We start from the raw sequence: 18,266 nt of genomic DNA, 5'->3' as shown, positions 1-18,266 counted from the left end.
TTTTAGCAGAGTTCACAGACTCAATCCAACCTGGACTCCTGTCCTGCCGACCTGTTCATACCAAGTTTTTGTTCCCACTGCCCCTAGCAGACACATCAGCGTGCAGAACAACAGTTCACATCTGCTGGATACAGCCATACAGGACAACTCAACCCTGTAGCTGTGTGGTGGTCAAGACTCCCCAGATTTTCTACTCCCACCAACATCCTGATCCTCCTCAGGGGCCCTGTATGGGTGGGGCTGAGAAACACCCCAGTTGCAGAGTGTGGGTAAGAGCCTTGGCCAGGACTTTCTGTGGGAGATAGGGTGCAGCTGAATACATGTGTGCACAGCATAGAAGCATGTATGTTACAACTGTGGACACAACTACGTGCAAAGTCCCTTTAAGTCTGTTTTAGTTGGATAGCTGACAACTTGCAGTTGAGTCCTAGCAGCAGTTGGGGACAAAGGGGATTTAGGACCTAAATGACAGGGTAAGTCTGTACTGGATTCCCAAGATATGGCAGCAAAGGAGACAGGCCTGGGTCCAACAGCTGCTAGTGGCTCAGGTGTGAGACAAGGGCATGCATAGTGGGCAACTTGCTGGCTGAGAGGGTTATAGGGGATTTTTGCTTTTGAAATTACATTTAAGCCTTAAAGCTTCAAGTCTGTCCATCACCCAGCTAGCAGTGGTCAGAGGACCAGCCACTAGGCCTCTGTGCAGGGGAGAATCTAGCAGGAACTAGAGCCAGTGGCCCACCTCGGAATGAGAGGAAAGGACGGTCTGGTGAGTGGCTGAGGGTCTATCTCCCAGCCTGGGTATGACCAGGCGAGTATCTTTAATGCTCCAGGCCTATTTTCCTGTCTTAGTTCCCTGTGGCTGTAACGTATCACTAAAAATGGGGGCTTAAAACAACACAAACTTGTTCATCCAGTTTTGGATATCATATCTGACATGGGTCTCACTTCTTTAAAATACAGGTGTGGGCAAGGCTAATTCCTTCTGGAAGTTCCTGTGGAAAATCCATTTCTGTGCCTTCTCCAGCCTCTAGTGGCCACTGTATTCCTTGGCTCCGTGGTCCCTTATTCCATCTTTGAAACCTGCAGCACAGCACCTTCCTATCTCTTCTGCCTTATCCTTTTCTTATTTTTTTTCCCCCTCCCAAAGCTGGAAACAGGGAGGCAGACACTCCCCCATGCGCCCGACCAGGATCCACCCGGAATGCCCACCAGGGGGCAATGTTCTGCCGCAATCAGAGCCATTCTAGCACCTGAGGCAGAGACCACAGAGCCATCCCCAGCGCCTGGGCCAACTTTGCTCCACTAGAGCCTTGGCTGCGGGAGGGGAAGAGAGAGACAGAGAGGAAGGAGAGGGGGATGGGTGGAGAAGCAGATGGGCACTTCTCCAGTGTGCCCTGGTCAGGAATCGAACCCGGGACTCCTGCACACCAGGCTGACGCTCTACCACTGAGCCAACTGGCCAGGGCAACCTTATCCTTTTCAACATATTAGAACCCCAGTGATGACACTGGGCCCATTTGGAAAAACCAGAACAATCTCCAATCTTAAAACTTTTGTCATGTAAAGTAACATCCACAGGAACTTGTTCAGGGCCTAAGAGGCCCTGGCTCCGAAGCCCTCAGCAAGTTAGGCTCATCCACTGGGTAGCTGAAGCTACTGACCTGCCCTGCAAGACACAGATGGAATTTACCACCAGGAGACTAGTCAAACAGCCTGTTTATTTGGACTCAGAATTTAGTGTTACAGAATTCTGTCCTGACAGACCCAGCCATCTGCATCTAATGCTACTGTCACCAGCAACCCCACAGGGCAGCCTCAGGGCCAGCCGAGGTACTTGGGTCACAATATGTGGGGCCTGCACCCGTGCTGCAGGCAGGCCTCCTTTCCTGCATGGGGAGGTGCCGTCTATCATGACTGGGGCTCCATTAATCAAGTTAATAGCAGCTGGAAAAGGCTTAAACCAAGCCCTACCAAGAACAGCACAGCTACTGTTCCTGAAAGCCCTCTGGGGGGTGGTCACAGGCTAACCAGTGGTTCTTCCTTGCCGAAGATCTGGGCAAACAGTGCCGAAGGAGGCTGGGAGGCCTTGGAGTGGAGGGAAAATGGACACAGATAGTAGTGGAGGAAGCAGGAGAGCATGAAACAGACCCATGGGGGCTGAAGCCAGCCCTGCTTTTATTTCACGAGAGCTTCTCGATGGCCAACAGGAGCTCGGGTTTCAGGATAGATGAGTCTGGCTTGGCGCCCGCAGCCTTGATGTCCTCAAGTACCGCTGTGTCCCACGAGAAGGTCAGGAGGGCTGAGGGAACCTGCGGTGCAGCAGGAAGTCTCAGCCTTGTTCTCACCTTTACATGACAGAACTCACATCCTTATGTTCAAATCTTCATGTTGGAGTTGGGGCTACATTCCCAGGGCTGCTCCCCACCAATGACAGCAGTGATAGCCATCACAGCCCACTCCCAAAGCAGTGGCCCCTTCCAGTGCTGAGCAGTAGTCAAGACCTAAGACCCCCCTGCCCAGGGCACCTTCCTTCCTGGTCTGCATCAGGGTCTAGCTGCTTTCTGGTCCCCTCCTGCACCACCCCCCCCCCCCCGCCCCAGTAAATCCCCACATTTCCAATCCCACCTGAGTTCTGCTCCTCAGGAGACTCAAAATAATACTTGCCACCTTCCTTCCTATTTTAAAGGTGGGAAACGGAAGCACAGAGAAGGTACTCAAGGTCACACTGCTAATAAACAGCAAGGACTGAAACCCAGGGAGCTTGGCCTTAGCACCACCCTGTACTGCCCTCGTGGGGAGTGTCTGGATTCAAGGAGAACCCAGAGATCCAGCATGCAGGAGCTTGTCACTCACCAGCCCACACTCATTGAAGGCCAAGTTCTCATCCTCTGACAACTTCTGCCCACCCGAGGCCAGCAGCTCAAAGGGCAGCCAGTCACTTTGCAAGGCCTCCCGGACAAAGCTGTACAGTGCTGCCACCCGCTCACGGGCGTAGAAGGTCCCTGAGAGGTGGAAGAGTCAGAATGGGACTGTAGAACATGGGAACTCCCCCAGGGACCACCCAGCCCAGACAAGCTGTGATGAGCCCAAACAAGCTCAGACCAGAGAGGCCTTCCACTCCTGCTGGAGGCACAGCAAACCCACAGATGCAGTTGTTATACCATGCTCAGCTCAGCCAAATCAGCAGACACCATCTCCTAGGCCTTGCCCTGCCCCTTCCCAATACAACCCTGGTCAGTTGGCAGCACACACCCTGGAGGAGGCAGCCGTCGGGCAAACGGACACGCAGCAGTGTGTAAGTGTACTTCCGCATCTCCCTCTGCTCTTCCTTTTCCCGCATGGCCTTGGTCCGCAGCATGCTCAGCCGCTCCACTGCCTCAGACCTGAGCCTCTGCTCCCGTTTGGCTTCCTCGGCCGTGAGGTTGAAGAAGTCAGAGGGCAGGTCGAACTGGGAGCCCAGGGGTGAAGGCCGGAAAATACGGCGCTGGCGGGCCAGTGTGGCCCGCACAGGTTCAGCGCACAGCAGCTGCTCCTTGTGCCTCTCCAAGCTCTGGGGCTGGACCAGAGCGGCCTCACTCAGCACATAGAACTCTTCAGGATCCTCTGGGACACATAGAGATGTCACTGAGCCACAGCAGAAAGACCCCTGCAACAGGCTCCTCCCAACCCCATCTCCTGATTTAGCCAAGGCCCTTTTCTACTCAGCTTACCTTGATCTGGAACTGGCAACAATGCCTTCTGAAAGCCAATGGCCTCAAAGAACTCATGGGTCCCTTCCAGGCAGTTAATGCGCTCCTGGAAGCAGAGCCAGAAGTCAAGCAGGGCCCTTGGGCCTCCTCCAGCCCCACCAGCCTCACTGCCCAACCTCTCCTACAAGGCCCAATAACCTCTTCTTTTGGAGCAGCTGCTGCCTTTTTGGATGGGATGAACCCCCCAAAACTGTCCAAGGAAAGGCTATAGGGTTGTCAGCAACTGGTCAGAGAGGGAGGGGGACCCCAAAGGCCAACAATCGAGGTGAAGAGAAGCTAAAGAATAGCATGTGGTATCCAAAAATGGGGGTAGGGCTGCATCTGACACTGGGGATGGGGGGCAGTGCGTGCCCTGCCCTAACATGGTCCAGGGTGGTGGGACCCCTTGATTTCTACACAGAAAACAAAAGTCTGCATTTATGTTAGAAATCCCTCAGTACTAATGTGACCCCAACTAGTTCAAATTAAAGAAAAGTCAAAACATGCCAGGGGTGCTGGAGAAAGCAGATTAAATACAGATACCATGTATGACCTATGTTCATAAAGTCCCCACTCCACCTGCCACCTGTGCCCCCCTCAACTGCAACCTCTGTAGGACTGCCCCACTGCCACACTCATGCTGGCTACACAGGCTAACAGTCACTCAATACAGCCCTCACCTGGAACACCTTGTTCTGCAGCTTAATCTTCCGGTACTTCTCCTCCTCAGGGTGCAGGTGGATATTGTCCAGGTACCTGGGCAAAATTGGGTAACAGGGACAGGACTGGGTTGGCCAACTGGCTCCTTTGTATGTCCTACCTCCAAGATGGACAACAGCTTAGAGCCACACTTTGGCTTGTAAGAGTGATGGGGGAAGGCGGAGTGCTGTCACACCTTGCATACCTCATGGAGCCCAAACCCTAGTGTCAACAGCTTGGGCCAGCATAGGATACCACTGCCCCCTCCACTGCCCACCTGGGGCCCATTGCTGTGGGCTCTACCTCCCCTGGAGGACACAAATGGACCACAGTATCAGGGTGGACTGTACAGAGCCAGAATAACAGGCCATCAGGGCCAACAGGTAACCAGTGTCAGCTTGGCCAAAGGTACTTCCAACACCCCCAGACCTGTTCAGTCAGGGGAATGGGGTGGGAACTCATCTCCTTTCACATTTTTCTGATGATCCCAAAGGGAAGTCAGATTTGGGAATCCCCAATTCAGTAAACCTCTTCCTTTTATAGACAGGTAAACAGAGGCCCAAAAAGGCCAGCTCCTTCTTCATGAGCTCAGGGGCAGTGAAAAGTGGGGCCTGGCCTCACTCCCAGGACCAGACTCCTGGGCCCCCTCAGCAAGTCATGCTGGTACCCAAGGGGCTGGTACCCCCATGAGGGGAGAGGGCAACTACTCACTTGGCAATGGTGTCCACGCCCAGCTTCACCTTGTCCCGGTCTTTGTTGAATGTATGGATCTTCATGATGGAGGCAGCTACTGGGTCAGTGGAGAAGTGCTAGAAAGAATGAGGAAGGTAGGTCAAAAAGCGCTTACCCCATGGCTAGGAGGCATCACTACTCAGGAGGCAGCAGTAATAACAGTAATAATACTAATAACAGTCTCATAATGGATTGACCAATAGCATTTAACTGAAGCAAACTCAACTATATGCGCTTAGTAGAAAAAGAGAAAAGCCCTTTGACGACTCCATCTTGGACCTCAGCCCCACCCTCACCTCTAGGGAGAGGGGTCATTGACAACCCAGATTACACAAAAGACTTACAGCTACTAACCAGCAGACCTTTCTTTTTGTGTGTGTGACAGATAGAGAGAGGGACAGACAGGAAGAGAGAAATGAGAAGCATCAATTCTTTGTTGCGGCATCCTAGTTGTTCATTGCTTCCTCATATGTGCCCTGACCAGGGGGCTAGAACAGACTGAGTGACCCTCTGCTCAAGCCAGTGACCCCGGGCTTAAGGTGGCAAACCGTGCTCAAACCAGATGAGCCTGCACTCAAGCTGGCAACCTCAAGGCTTCAAACCTGGATCCTCCACGTCCCAATCCGATGCTCTATCCACTAAGCCACCGCTTGGTCAGGCCTGACCAGCAGACCTTAAAATGGAACATCCAGCCTGACCAGGCAGAGGCGCAGTGGATAGAGTGTCCGACTGGGATGCCAAGGACCCAAGGTTTGAGACCCCGAGGTCACCAGCTTGAGCACGGGCTCATCTAGTTTGAGCAAAAAGCTCACCAGCTTGGACCCAAGGTCGCTGGCTCCAGCAAGGGGATACTCGGTCTGCTGAAGGCCAGTGGTCAAGGCACATATGAGAAAGCAATCAATGAACAACTAAGGTGTCGCAATGTGCAACAAAAAACTAATGATTGGGCCCTGGCCGGTTGGCTCAGCGGTAGAGCGTCGGCCTGGCGTGCGGGGGGACCCAGGTTCGATTCCTGGCCAGGGCACATAGGAGAAGCGCTCGTTTGCTTCACCCCCCCCCTTCCTCTCTGTCTCTCTCTTCCCCTCCTGCAGCCAAGGCTCCAATGGAGCAAAGATGGCCCGGGCGCTGGGGATGGCTCCTTGGCCTCTGCCCCAGGCACTGGAGTGGCTCTGGTCACGGCAGAGCGACACCCCAGAGAGACAGAGCATCGCCCCCTGGTGGGCAGAGCATCGCCCCTAGTGGGCTTGCAGGATGGATCCTGGTCAGGCGCATGCAGGAGTTTGTCTGACTCTCCCCGTTTCTAGCTACAGAAAAATACAAAAAAAAAACCCCAAAAAACTAAAGATTGATGCTTCTCATCTCTCTGTTCCTGTCTGTCTGTCCTTGTCTATTCCTCTCTCTGATTCTCTGTCTCTGTAAGAAAAAAAAAAAAAGAGACATCCAGCCTTGGCGGGTTGGCTCAGTGGTAGAGCGTCGGCCTGGTGTGTAGGAGTCCCAGGTTCAATTCCCGGCCAGGGCACACAGGAGAAGCACCCATCTGCTTCTCCATCCCTCCCCCTCTCCTTCCTCTCTGTCTCTCTCTAACCCCTCCTGCAGCCGAGGCTCCATTGGAGCAAAGATGGCCCGGGCACTGAGGATGGCTCTGTGGCCTCTGCCTCAGGCGCTAGAATGGCTCTGGATGCAACAGAGCAACGCCCCAGATGGGCAGAGCATCGTCCCCTGGTGGGCATGCCGGGTGGATCCCGGTCGGGCGCATGCGGGAGTCTGTCTGACTGCCTCCCCATTTCCAGCTTCGGAAAAATGCAAAAAAAAAAAAAAAAAAAGGAACATCCAGGTAGGCCTGGACAATCCAGGTAGGTCCAGAGGAATCATAAGAGCCCATCAGGAGAGAGAACCAGAGAGATGGCAGCCAGACAGACTTGGCTAGGCATTGCTGGCTATGAAGATAGAAAATGGGGCCACAGAAAAAAGGCGGCCTGGAAGCCAGAAAAGGACAAGAAATGGACTCTCCACAGAGCTTCTAAAAGGAACATAGTCCTGTCACTAATGATAGCCATGTCAGACTGGTTTCCAGAATTCTAATACACTAGACGTGTGCATTTGAAGCTCCCAAATTTATAGTAATCTGACATGATGGTAATGAGAAACTCAAACCCAGGGCAAAGATATTCAAGTGTCTTTTTTTTTTTTTTTGAGAGAGAGAAAGACAGATAGGAAGGGAGAAATGAGAAGCATCAACTTGTAGTTGCAGCACCTTAGTTGTTCATTGATTGCTTTTTCATATGTGCTTTGGCCATGGAGGCTCCAGCTGAGCTTGTGACCCCTTGCTCAAGCCAGCAACCTTGGGCTTCAAGCCAGTGACCAAGGGTTCATGTCTATGACCCCATACTTAAGCTGGTTAGCCCATGCTCAAGCTGGTGAGCCTGTGGTCAAGCCAGCAACCTTGGGGTTTTGAACCTGTGTCCTCAGCATCCTAGGTCAATGCTCTATCCACTGTACCACCACCTGGTCAGGCTAAGGTGTTGTTTTTGTTCTTGCAATTTTTCTTTTTTCTCTCTTTTTTTTCTTTGTGACAGAGAGAGTGACAGATAGAGACAGGAAGGGAGAGAGATGAGAAGCATCAATTCTTCATTGTAGCTCCTTAGTTGTTCATTGATTAACTTTCTTATATGTGCCTTGACCGAGGGACTACACAGCACAGTGAGTGACCCCTTGCTCAAGCCAGCGACCTTGGGCTTTAAGTCAGTGATCACTGGACTCAGGCCAGTGACCGTGGAGTCAGTCTATGATCCCGTGCTCAAGCTGGTGAGCCCATGCTCAAGCCAGCAACCTTAGGGTTTTGAACCTGGGTCCCCTGCATCCTAGTCCGACACTCTTTCTACTATGACCTGGTCAGGGTCTTGGAATTTTTCTATCAGTTTGAAATTATTTCCAAACTCAATTTTAAGGAAGAAAAACAATGTTGTAGTTCTCTTTGTACTGATGTAATAGCTGGCAGTTCCTATGTTAAGTGTGATGGGAAGCTCTGGCCAGGTGGTTCAGTGGATAGAGCGTCATACAAGCATGTGGAGGTTGCAGGTTTGATCCTCGGTCAGGGCACATATGAGAGGCAACTAATGAGTGCACAACTAAAACAGAATGACTAAATGGAGCAAAGGGTTGGTGCCCCCCCTCGTTCTCTCTCCCCTCCTCTCTCTCCCCTCCTCTCTTTCTTTCTTTATCAAATCAATGAAAAAACAGTTTGTTAAGTGAAGGGGAGGCCTGATCAGGCAGTGGAGCAATGGAGAGAGGGTCAGCCTATGACACTGAAGACCCAGGTTCGAAACCCCGAAGTTACTGACTTAAGCACAGGCTCTTCCAGTTTGAGCGCGGGGTCGCCAGCTTGAACGTGGGATCATAGACATGACCCCATGGTCGCTGGCTTGAGCCCAAAGGCCACTGGCTTGAAGCCCAAGGTCGCTGGCTTGAGTAAGGGGTCACTGGCTCAGCTGAAACCCTCCTGTCAAGGCACATATGAGAAAGCAATCAATGAACAACTAAGGTGCTCCAACTATAGGTTGATGCTTCTCATCTTTCTCCCTTCCTGTATGTCTGTCCGTCTCTTTCTCACTAAAAAAATAAGTAAATAAAGTAAAGAGGAGATATAAGTACATCACTAGTTTGTACATATTTGAAATGTCTCTGGAAAGGGAACTAGCCCTGGCCAGCTGGCTCAGTGGTAGAGCATCAGCCTGGCGTGCAGGAGTCCTGGGTTCAATTCCTGGCCAGGGCACACAGGAGAAGCGCCCATCTGCTTCTCCACCCCTCCCCCTCTCCTTCCTCTCTGTCTTTCTCTTCCCCTCCCGCAGCCAAGGCTCCATTGGAGCAAAGTTGGCCCGGGTGCTGGGATGGCTCTATGGCCTCTGCCTCAGGTGCTAGAATGGCTCTGATTCAACAGAACAAAGCCCCAGATGGGCAGAGCATCGCCTCCTGGTGGGCATGCCGGGTGGATCCTGGTCGGGCGCATGCGAGAGTCTGTCTGACTGCTTCCCCATTTCCAACTTCAGAAAAATAAAAAAATAAAAAGAAAGGGAACTAAATAATCCATAGAAGTTGCTTCTTGGGCGAGTGGCCAGGAGGTGGGTAGCAGGTGGCTTTTTGTCTGCCTAACCTTTTGTATACTGAATCTGTTCAACATGTAAGCATCACCTCTATGAAGAAATAGCCTGAGCCTGACCAGGCAGTGGCGCAGTGGATAGAGCGTCAGACTGGGATACAGAGGACCCAGGTTCGAGACCCCGAGGTTGCCAGCTTGAGCGCGGGCTCATCTAGTTTGAGCAAAATCCCACCAGCTTGCCCTGGCCGGTTTGCTCAGTGGTAGAGCGTCAGCCTGGCGTGCAGAAGTTCTGGGTTCGATTCCTGGCCAGGGCACACAGGAGAAGCGCCCATCTGCTTCTCCACCCCTCCCCCTCTCCTTCTTCTCTGTCTCTCTCTTCCCCTCCCACAGCCGAGGCTCCATTGGAGCAAAGTTGGCCCAGGCACTGAGGATAGTTCTGTGGCCTCTGCCTCAGGCACTAGAATGGCTCTGGTTGCAACAGAGCAACACCCCAGATGGGCAGAGCATCACCCCCTGGTGGGCATGCCGGGTGGATCCCGGTCGGGTGCATGCAGGAGTCTGTCTGACTGCCTCCCCGTTTCCAACTTCAGAAAAATACAAAAAAAAAAAAAAATCCCAACAGCTTTAACCCAAGATCGCTGGCTCCAGCAAGGGGTCACTCAGTCTGCTGAAGGCCCATGGTCAAGGCACATGAGAAAGCAATCAATGAACTAAGGTGTTGCAATACTCAATGAAAAACTAATGATTGATGCTTCTCATCTCTCTCCGTTCCTATCTGTCTGTCCCTGTCTATCCCTCTCTCTGACTCACTCTCTGTCTCTGTAAAAAATAAATAAATATATAATTTTTAAAAAAGAGAAGAAATAGCCTGACCAGGCGGTGGTACAGTGGATAGAGCGTCAGACTGGGATGCGAAGGACCCAGGTTCGAGACCCTGAAGTCCCCAACTTGAGCGCGGGCTCATCTGGTTTGAGCAAAGTTCACCAGCTTGTACCCAAGGTCGCTGGCTTAAGCAAGGGGTCACTCGGTCTGCTGAAGGTCCACGGTCAAGGCACATATGAAAAAGCAATCAATGAACAACTAAAGTGCCACAACGAAAAATTAATGCTTTTTATCTCTCTCCCTTCCTGTCTGTCTCTATCCCTCTCTCTGACTGTCTCTTGTAAAAACACACACACACACACACACAAAAAGACACAATATATATAGGTGAAGATATTAGAAAGGATCTGTCCCACTTAGACTTACTGGAGCTTACTAAAGGCAGCACCAACCCTGGAACCCCTAGGTGAAGGATGGGGGCACGGGACCTCCACTCACTGAGAGAATAGCCTCTTTGATTTGGGTGTCCCGCTGGTCCTTCCTCAAGATGGTCCCTGTGAATGGGCAGGTGAAGTATACTCCAGGCACTGCCAGGTGAGCTGAGTCTTCCTCTTTGGGCTTGGGCACCTGGGGGGATGGGGATGAAAGCATGAGCCTGGACTGTCGACAGAGGCCACCCCAAGTCACTGAGTGCCACAGCTCTGAAAGCATGGCCCTGGAAGTCAGACATCTCTGGTCCCAACACTATTCCCTCTACCATGAAGCACCCTGGCCTGGTGACCAAGCCCCTCTGAGGCTGTTCTATGGTCTGTGAAATGTCTCTGCAGGACCAGCTCAGAATTCAACAAGGTAAGAAACAAAAGAGAGTGTGTGGCAGCTTCAGACACAGCACTCAATCAATGGCTTCTGCTATTCCTGTTCTTGTTTCCTGATAGAGAAGGGGCTTTGTGGTGGGGAGTCGAGTCATGGGGCCTTGGACAAGTCCTGGCCTCTCTCTGGGCCTCAATTCCTAGGCAATCAGTAGAGCCTCTTCCACTCTAAAATCCAGAAAGAACTCAAGGCTTGAACTTCTAGGAATACCCTTTCTTCAGAGCTGTCCTTTGAAGCCCACCTCCTTCAGAATGGTCTCTGATTATGCCAGTTTCCACAGAGCCCTTCTACCTCCCAAAAAGGCAGTACTGGATTGGGGCCCCACAGATTAGGGTTCTCATTCTGTACCTGCTTGTTTTGAGGTACATGCTGCCTTTACCTCCCTGAACTTCAGTTTTCTCTTCTAAAAATCAGATGAACTATAACAGCACCTCACCCCCATGGGGATACAGAGTCAGAGGGGGACCAAGAACCAAAGAGCTAATGGGGTCCAGTCCTAACCTTAGTACCCAAGCCTGGCACCATCAGGTGCTGCATGTGGAGGTCTCAGTCAACACTGCACTCAATCACAATCCACCTCTACCTTTCAAGGCAAGGTTCCCCAAGACCAGAGGTGAGCTCTATCCACCCTGACAGCTTTCTGTATCCCTACCACTCCCAGCACCACATGCTTCAGCCCAGGGCTGGGTACTCAGCCGCTGATGAGGAAATGGTCAACTAGATAAACGCAGGCAAGAACTTGGGGGCCAGTGTCCCAGCTCCCCTGCCCCAGGCCACCCCTTGGGATGTCATGCTGTCACGTGGATGCTTTTACCATATTAGTCCCTGAGGCCTCCGAGCTCCCACTGATAGTCGCTTCAGCTTGAAGTTCTTTTCTCACTGAAGGAAGAGGCAGAGATGGGTCAGTGTGTGGCTCCTCTGGGGCTGGCCCTCGAGGGGGTCAAGTTCTAGTCCTTCTTCTAACCTGAGGTCCTGGCCCATCTTCCTGTAACACTGCTTCATATCTCCACACTTCACCTGACCACCTCATGATGACCTTTAACCTTCTCTTCTTCCCTCCCTCCCCTCTTCAACGACTCTCTGACATTTGTGACACCCAGACCACATCAGACCCTTATTCTTTTTCCCCCTGAATTTACCCACTGTCACAAATGCAATTTTAAAGCCCCTCAAAATCACTGGTTCTGTAATTATTTTCATCCAGGGCCAAGCACAGGATCTGGGGCCTCTGAATAGCCATGGACAAGCCTCAAGAACATAGGGGCAGAGGCCTCAATCCACCTCCCTTTGCCTGCCCCCACAGAGGCCCAAGAACAGAGCAGCTCACCCTGGTTCCGGATGAAGTCCTGTGATGTGGGGCCCCGGGCCCTGGGCTGTTTTTGTTCAAGCCGAGCCAGGGCTGCTGCAGCTGCCATCTGTGCCTCATTAGTGGGTCCCTGGCGGGGCTGCCAGATCGCCGGCTGGTTGGGCTTTTCTTTGGGGGCCTTCTCCCTGGGGAGAGACAGAGGGAAAGTGAGGTGATATGGGGTCAAACGGAACAGCCTCTGCCACTCTCCCACTTCTACTCCTGCCCCATCATACAGACATGCCCCTCCCCTTTTTTTGTATTTTTCGGAAGTTAGAAGCAGGGAGGCAGTCAGAGAGACTCCCACATGCGACTGACCGGGATCCACCTGGATGCCCACCAGGCGGTGATGCTCTCCCCATCTGGGGTGTTGCTCCATTGAGGTGGGAGCCATTCTAGTGCCTGAGGCAGAGGCCATGGAGCCATCTTTGCTCCAATGGAGCCTTGGCTGCAGGAGGGTAAGAGAGATAGAAAGAAGAAAGAGAGGGGGAAGGGTGGAGAAGCAGATGGGAACTTCTCATGTGTGCCCTGGCCGGGAATCAAACTCGGGACTTCCACATGCCAGGTCGATGCTCAACCACTGAGCCAACTGGCCACGGCCAAAACATGTCCCTTTTTTCCCAGGGTTCACCACTGCTGTGGCCACCAGAAGGTTCTAACATAGACAGAAGGTCCCCTGGAAGCAGATGATAATGATCACTCCCTGCTCTGTCCCTATGGTATGGATAAGTCCTGCACTGGCCTGGGCCTCAGAGGCATCATCTGTTAAATGGGCAAAACAGGTAACAGCACCCATCCTCACATGGGGGACCATCCCAGTGAAGCATGTGCGACAGCACCCTGATGTCTTCAGGAACTGATTGACTCAAAGGTGTCATTCCTCTCCTCACTCATTCCTAAGAATCTTGGCCCTTACTGTCTATAACAGTGAGCAGTTGCAGTTTCATTAACTCTGCACCTACTATGTGCCAGGCAATGCACACAGTGTTTATGTCTCATACAAACAGACCTCTGAGAGCGGTCTGAAGAGCTCCTTTTGCAAGTCCTAGAGGATCACAGAAGCTCAAATACCATGCATGCCCTGAATTAAGCATGTTACAAAGATATGATTTAATCTCACCTCCACCCTGGGAAATAAGTCTTCTGATGACCTCAAGGAATAGATGGCTTCTTAATCTCCTTAGCAGGAAAATAAGCTGGTTTTGAATGTTCCAGCAGAGAAGTCCATCCTCCCACCTTGGCCTGACTCATCTGCCATCTTCCTTGAGGACCCTCTCCTAGCCCCAGTAGTTGCAATCATCTGTGCTAAGTCTATAAAACCTTCCCAGGAACCAGGGCTCTCAGTTCATGGCCTCACTACTCCCTCTGTGAAGATATGCAGACAGCCCTTTCTTTTTGTTCCAAGGTGTCTGGGACCTGCTTGCTGCCCATTCCTGCCCCTCTTGCCAGCCTTCCCCACAGCTGACAATCTTGTGTTGAAGAAAAAATGAGTTATGTAGACCCATCATAGTTCCATGGGATATTGACATCTTTCTATAAAAATGCCACTTTCTGCCCTGGCCAGGTAGCTCAGCTGGTTAGAGCATCAGCCTGACCCCTCAAGATTGTAGGTTTGATCCCTGCTCAAGGGACATACAAGAGTCAACAAATGAATGCATAAATAAGTGGAACAGCAAGTCAATGTTGTTTTTTTTCCCTCTCTCTCTCTCTCCTTTCCTCTCTCTCTAAAATCAATAAATAAAAATTTTAGGCCCTGGGCCCTGGCCGGTAGGCTCAGTGGTGGAGCGTCAGCCTGGCGTGCAGGAGTCCCAGGTTCGATTCCCGGCCAGGGCACACAGGAGAAGCGCCCATCTGCTTCTCCACTCCTCCCCCTCTCCTTCCTCTCTGTCCCTCTCTTCCCCTCCCGCAGCCAGGGCTCCAATGGAGCAAGGTTGGCCCAGGCACTGGAGATGGCTCTGTTGCTTCTGCTTCAGGTGCTAGAATGGCTCTGATTGCAACAAAGCGATGCCCCAGATGGGCAGAGCATCGCCCCCTGGTGGGCATGCCAGGTGGGTCCCGGTTGGGTACATGCGAGAGTCTGTCAGACTGCCTCCTCGTTTCCAACTTCAGGAAAAAAAAAAAAAAATGTAGGCCCTGGCTGGTGGCTCAGTAGATACAGTATCAGCCCAGTGTATGGACATCCCAGGTTTGATTCCCAGTCAGGGCACACAGGAGAAGCAACCATCTGCTTCTCCTCTCCCTTTCACCTCTCCCTCTTCCCTTCCTGCAGCCAGTGGCTCCATTGGTTCAAGTGTGGCCCTGGACACTGAGGATAACTCTGTAGTACTGTATCAGCCTCAGGTGCTAAAAATAGCTTGGTACTCGAGCACTGGCACCAGATGGGGTTGCTGGGTAGATCCCGGTTGGGGCGCATGAGGAAGTCTGCCTATCTCCCCTCCTCTGACCTAAAATAAATAAATAGATAAATATATAAATAAAAATGCCAAGATACCTCGCCTACCCTCTTCATGGCTCTGCTGGGCAGCTAGAGGGATCCCTCTAAAACCTAAGTCAGCACCTGTCACACCTCTGCACCAAGTCCTCCCAACGCCTGCACAACATAATCCTAAAGCTACCCACGTCCCCGTGGGCCATGCACAACCTGCCCGTCTCCCTGGTTCCCTCCTCTCTGTCTACACTTGTCTCTCCCTGCTGTTGCTCACACAGGGCCAGATGGTTCCTACCAGAGAGCCTTTGCACTTCCTATGCCTTCTGCCCGTAATGTTCCTCCTGGAGGTGGAATAAGGAAAGGACTCTGAGAGAGGATAGAGCTGCTTTGTGTGTGTGCAAGAAGGGTGTTGATTTCCACAATGCTGAATCTCACCTGATCCACCTCTTGGCTCACATGTCACCTTAGAGAGGCATTCCTGGACCATCTAAAGGCCCCCCCCCCCAATACTCACTAGCCCTGCCCCTGCTTATTTTTTCATGGCCCCAGGCACCACCTAATCTTTCATTACAGATGTACTGGTTTCTTTTCCTACACTAGAAGGCAAGCCCTGAGAGAGAGTGGGAATTTTGTCTCGGTGATGACAGTGCTTGACACACCCACCAGCACACCCTGAATCTCCCACCTCAGTCCCAGCATGTCATAAAAGCCTGTATCTCCAAATTACTTCCTTCCCCTCTCCTCCCAAGCCTCCAGTCTGGCATAACAATCACCCACACTGTCTGGCCTTCTGCCTGTCATCCAGTCCCAGCTGCCCCAGCCCCCATCTCCACCCACCATTTGGCAAACAAATAAATAGACCCCCTTGTCTGGTTCAAAACTCTCCCTAACCGTCACTTAAGCTGCCCTGCTCTCCCCCATCAGGTTTCCAGGACCTGACTTTGTCCACTATGATTTCTTCCCTTACTCATGGCCCTGGACATCATGGGCCTCCTTCGTCCCACTAAGTGCTCCCCTCTCAAGAATCTCAGGAACCCTCAATCCTCGTGACAGATGTCATGAACCCACTCACCTCATGATTCCCTCACCAACCGTCCCTGCCTCTCCTCCTACCCTCCCAGCTCCTACATCTTCACAGTCCCTTCCATTATTCCTCACAGACCTCTGCCCAGACTGGGGTATTTCTTCAGTCACTTCTCCCAGTCCCCAAAGCCCACTCTGTAGCTCCCTGAAACTACGTCAGCACCTCTTGGCACCCTTTGCTAATCCCACCCCTCAGTGGAACTTCCTTCTAAACTCACCAGACTTGACAGTCTAGCATCTTCACCTGCCCCACCATTTCACTGTCCTCTCCATAGCACTGCCCTCCTACACCTACCTCCCCAATGAGTTTTCATTCTTGCCCCAAACCCTTCCCTTCTCTAAATCCTCTGCAGAAAATTCACAGAGGCCTAAAGGGGTGCACACCACCTCCTTATGCTCCAGGTCTCCCAAGGGCCTCCCACTCAACTCAACCAGCACCCACAAGGAATAAAGTTCCTATCGCCTTCCCCTCACAAACAACCCCTCCAGCTTCCTACAACACCCCATCCACCTCCATTCTCCTCCCAAACCTTCCTCAGCACCTCGCAGCCCTCTCCAATTCACCCAGACTTCCCAAATCCCTTCTGACCATTCCAACAATGTCTCTGACTCCATGCCCTTCCAGGCTCCCAACCACTCCCCCCTCACATTCCAGAACCAGGGCCCAGACCTTTCACACCATGGACTCTAAGCCTTGCGAATCTTTGCTTCCTCAGACTCAGTTCCCAATTTCTATCACCTATTTCCCCCAAATCGGTATGCCTCTTCAGGGCTCATTCTCCCCCACCCACCCTAGGCTTCTTCCTCACCACCTCTCTATTCCCCTCCCAGGTCTCAGCTTTCAACACACTCTCCCTTAAGCCACGCCTCCTCACCGCCTCACCCTGCCCCACCCCCTCGGGCCTCGCCCCTCCTGCTTCGCCCCCAGAGACCTCCCCTTACGCTTCCACTCCGCTCCCGGTGCCCAGCCCCCGAGGTCTCTCCCCACCCCTAGACTCTCGGCCTCCCCTCCTCGCCCCTCGCCCTCTCTGGCTTCCCCCGACCGTCTCCGCCCCCAGGCCTCACTCTCCAGCTTCTGTCACGTACCCCACCGATTCCGTGAGCTTCTGTCCAGGCCCCGCACTTTTAAACTTGATGTCAGCCTTGATTTCCTGGAAGAATTTCTTCATGGTAGCGGAGGCCCGGCGGCGAGGGGCCGCGGGGGGTGGGGGGCGTAAGGCCCAGTCGGGAGGGGTCAGTAGAAGCCAACAATCGGGGAAAAAAAAAATAAGTCGCTACCGGAAGTTCCGCCTTCCAGCGCTGGCCCACGTGACAATCGGCCCTTTCCAGTTTTCCCTGCGCCGCTGGCCGGCTTGGGCCGCTCTGCAATCTCCGGCCTTGTCTCGGCCCTAGTCTCAGTGGTTCTTCCGACTCTGTTGCTAGGAGCGACAAGAGCGCTTTTAGCTGTAGGCTATGCTTGGGCACCTTCCACTGCGTGCCCCAACGGGTAACAGGAGAGGAGAGACAGGCCAACTTGACTCGAGGGGAGAAAAGTCCCAATTCAATTGTGGGTATTCAAGGCCCTGTGATCATTCCTAGCATCCCGCCATACTCTTTAACCTTCCTTAGTTTTAATTAAGTTCAGTGCTGGGATTCAAATAATTTAACTGGTTCTCTGCCCTAATGACCATTTTAAGTATAAAAACTGATATACCAAAAGGTAGTTTATTATTTCATACATTTAATACTTAAATAATAATAAATGAGGTACACAAAACTAGATTATAAGGAATAGTTTTAAAATATTAACAAAAATATATTAATACCTGACAAAAAACAATAAAACTGTTATTTAAGATATTTCCATTTTGCTTTTTTTTTAAGGAAAGGATTGCTTTTATTTTTATTTTATTATTTTTTTTTTTTTTACAGGGATAGAGAGAGAGTCAGAGAGAGGGATAGACAGGGACAGACAGACAGGAACGGAGAGAGATGAGAAGCATCAATCACTAGTTTTTCATTGCGCGTTGCAACACCTTAGTTGTTCATTGATTGTTTTCTCATATGTGCCTTGACCGCAGGCCTTCAGCAGACCGAGTAACCCCTTGCTCAAGCCAGTAACCTTGGGTCCAAGCTGGTGGGCTTTTGTTCAAACCAGATGAGACCGCACTCAAGCTGGCAACCTCAGGGTCTCAAACCTGGTTCCTCTGCATCCCAGTCCAACGCTCTATCCACTACGCCACCGCCTGGTCAGGCTTTTCAATTATTTTTATTTTATTTTATTTTATTTTATAGCAGAGACAGAGAGTCAGAGAGAGGGACAGATAGGGACAGACAGGAAGGGAGAGAGATGAGAAACATGAATTCTTAGTTGAGGCTCCTTAGTTGTTCATTGATTGATTTCTCATATGTGCCTTGGCGGGGGGCGGGTGGGCGGGTGGTGTACAGCAGACTGAGTGACCCCTTGCTTGAGCCAGCGACCTT

The 18,266-nt window shown here is 51.9% G+C and overlaps 1 protein-coding gene across 1 annotated transcript; it reads right to left on the bottom strand.

Moving 5' to 3' along the window:
* Positions 1–1,699: 1,699 nt before the first annotated feature.
* On the bottom strand, positions 1,700–17,095 carry UBXN6 (UBX domain protein 6). The gene is made up of 10 exons (XM_066275451.1): positions 16,890–17,095; positions 12,275–12,438; positions 11,762–11,826; positions 10,576–10,704; positions 5,139–5,236; positions 4,409–4,484; positions 3,711–3,795; positions 3,253–3,603; positions 2,854–3,002; positions 1,700–2,309 (listed from the first exon to the last, which is right to left on the bottom strand). Exons 1-10 carry the CDS (start codon positions 16,970–16,972, stop codon positions 2,181–2,183), a joined length of 1,329 nt encoding a protein of 442 aa, XP_066131548.1. The 5' UTR covers positions 16,973–17,095; the 3' UTR covers positions 1,700–2,180.
* Positions 17,096–18,266: the final 1,171 nt, after the last annotated feature.

This window comes from Saccopteryx bilineata, chromosome 1 (assembly GCF_036850765.1).
Source record: "Saccopteryx bilineata isolate mSacBil1 chromosome 1, mSacBil1_pri_phased_curated, whole genome shotgun sequence".
Lineage (NCBI taxonomy): Eukaryota > Metazoa > Chordata > Mammalia > Chiroptera > Emballonuridae > Saccopteryx > Saccopteryx bilineata.
Note: the sequence above shows the minus strand (reverse complement) of the source record. Positions and strands in the feature narration are given on the sequence as shown.

Coding starts and splice junctions, on each gene's coding strand:
- UBXN6 (XM_066275451.1), bottom strand. CDS start 16,972: ATGAAGAAATTCTTCCAGGAAATCAAGGCTGACATCAAGTTTAAAAGT. Junction 5,237..10,575: donor TCAAAGAGGCTATTCTCTCA/GTGAGTGGAGGT, acceptor CATTCTTTCTAG/CACTTCTCCACTGACCCAGT. Junction 3,796..4,408: donor TGCAGAACAAGGTGTTCCAG/GTGAGGGCTGTA, acceptor CTCTGCTTCCAG/GAGCGCATTAACTGCCTGGA.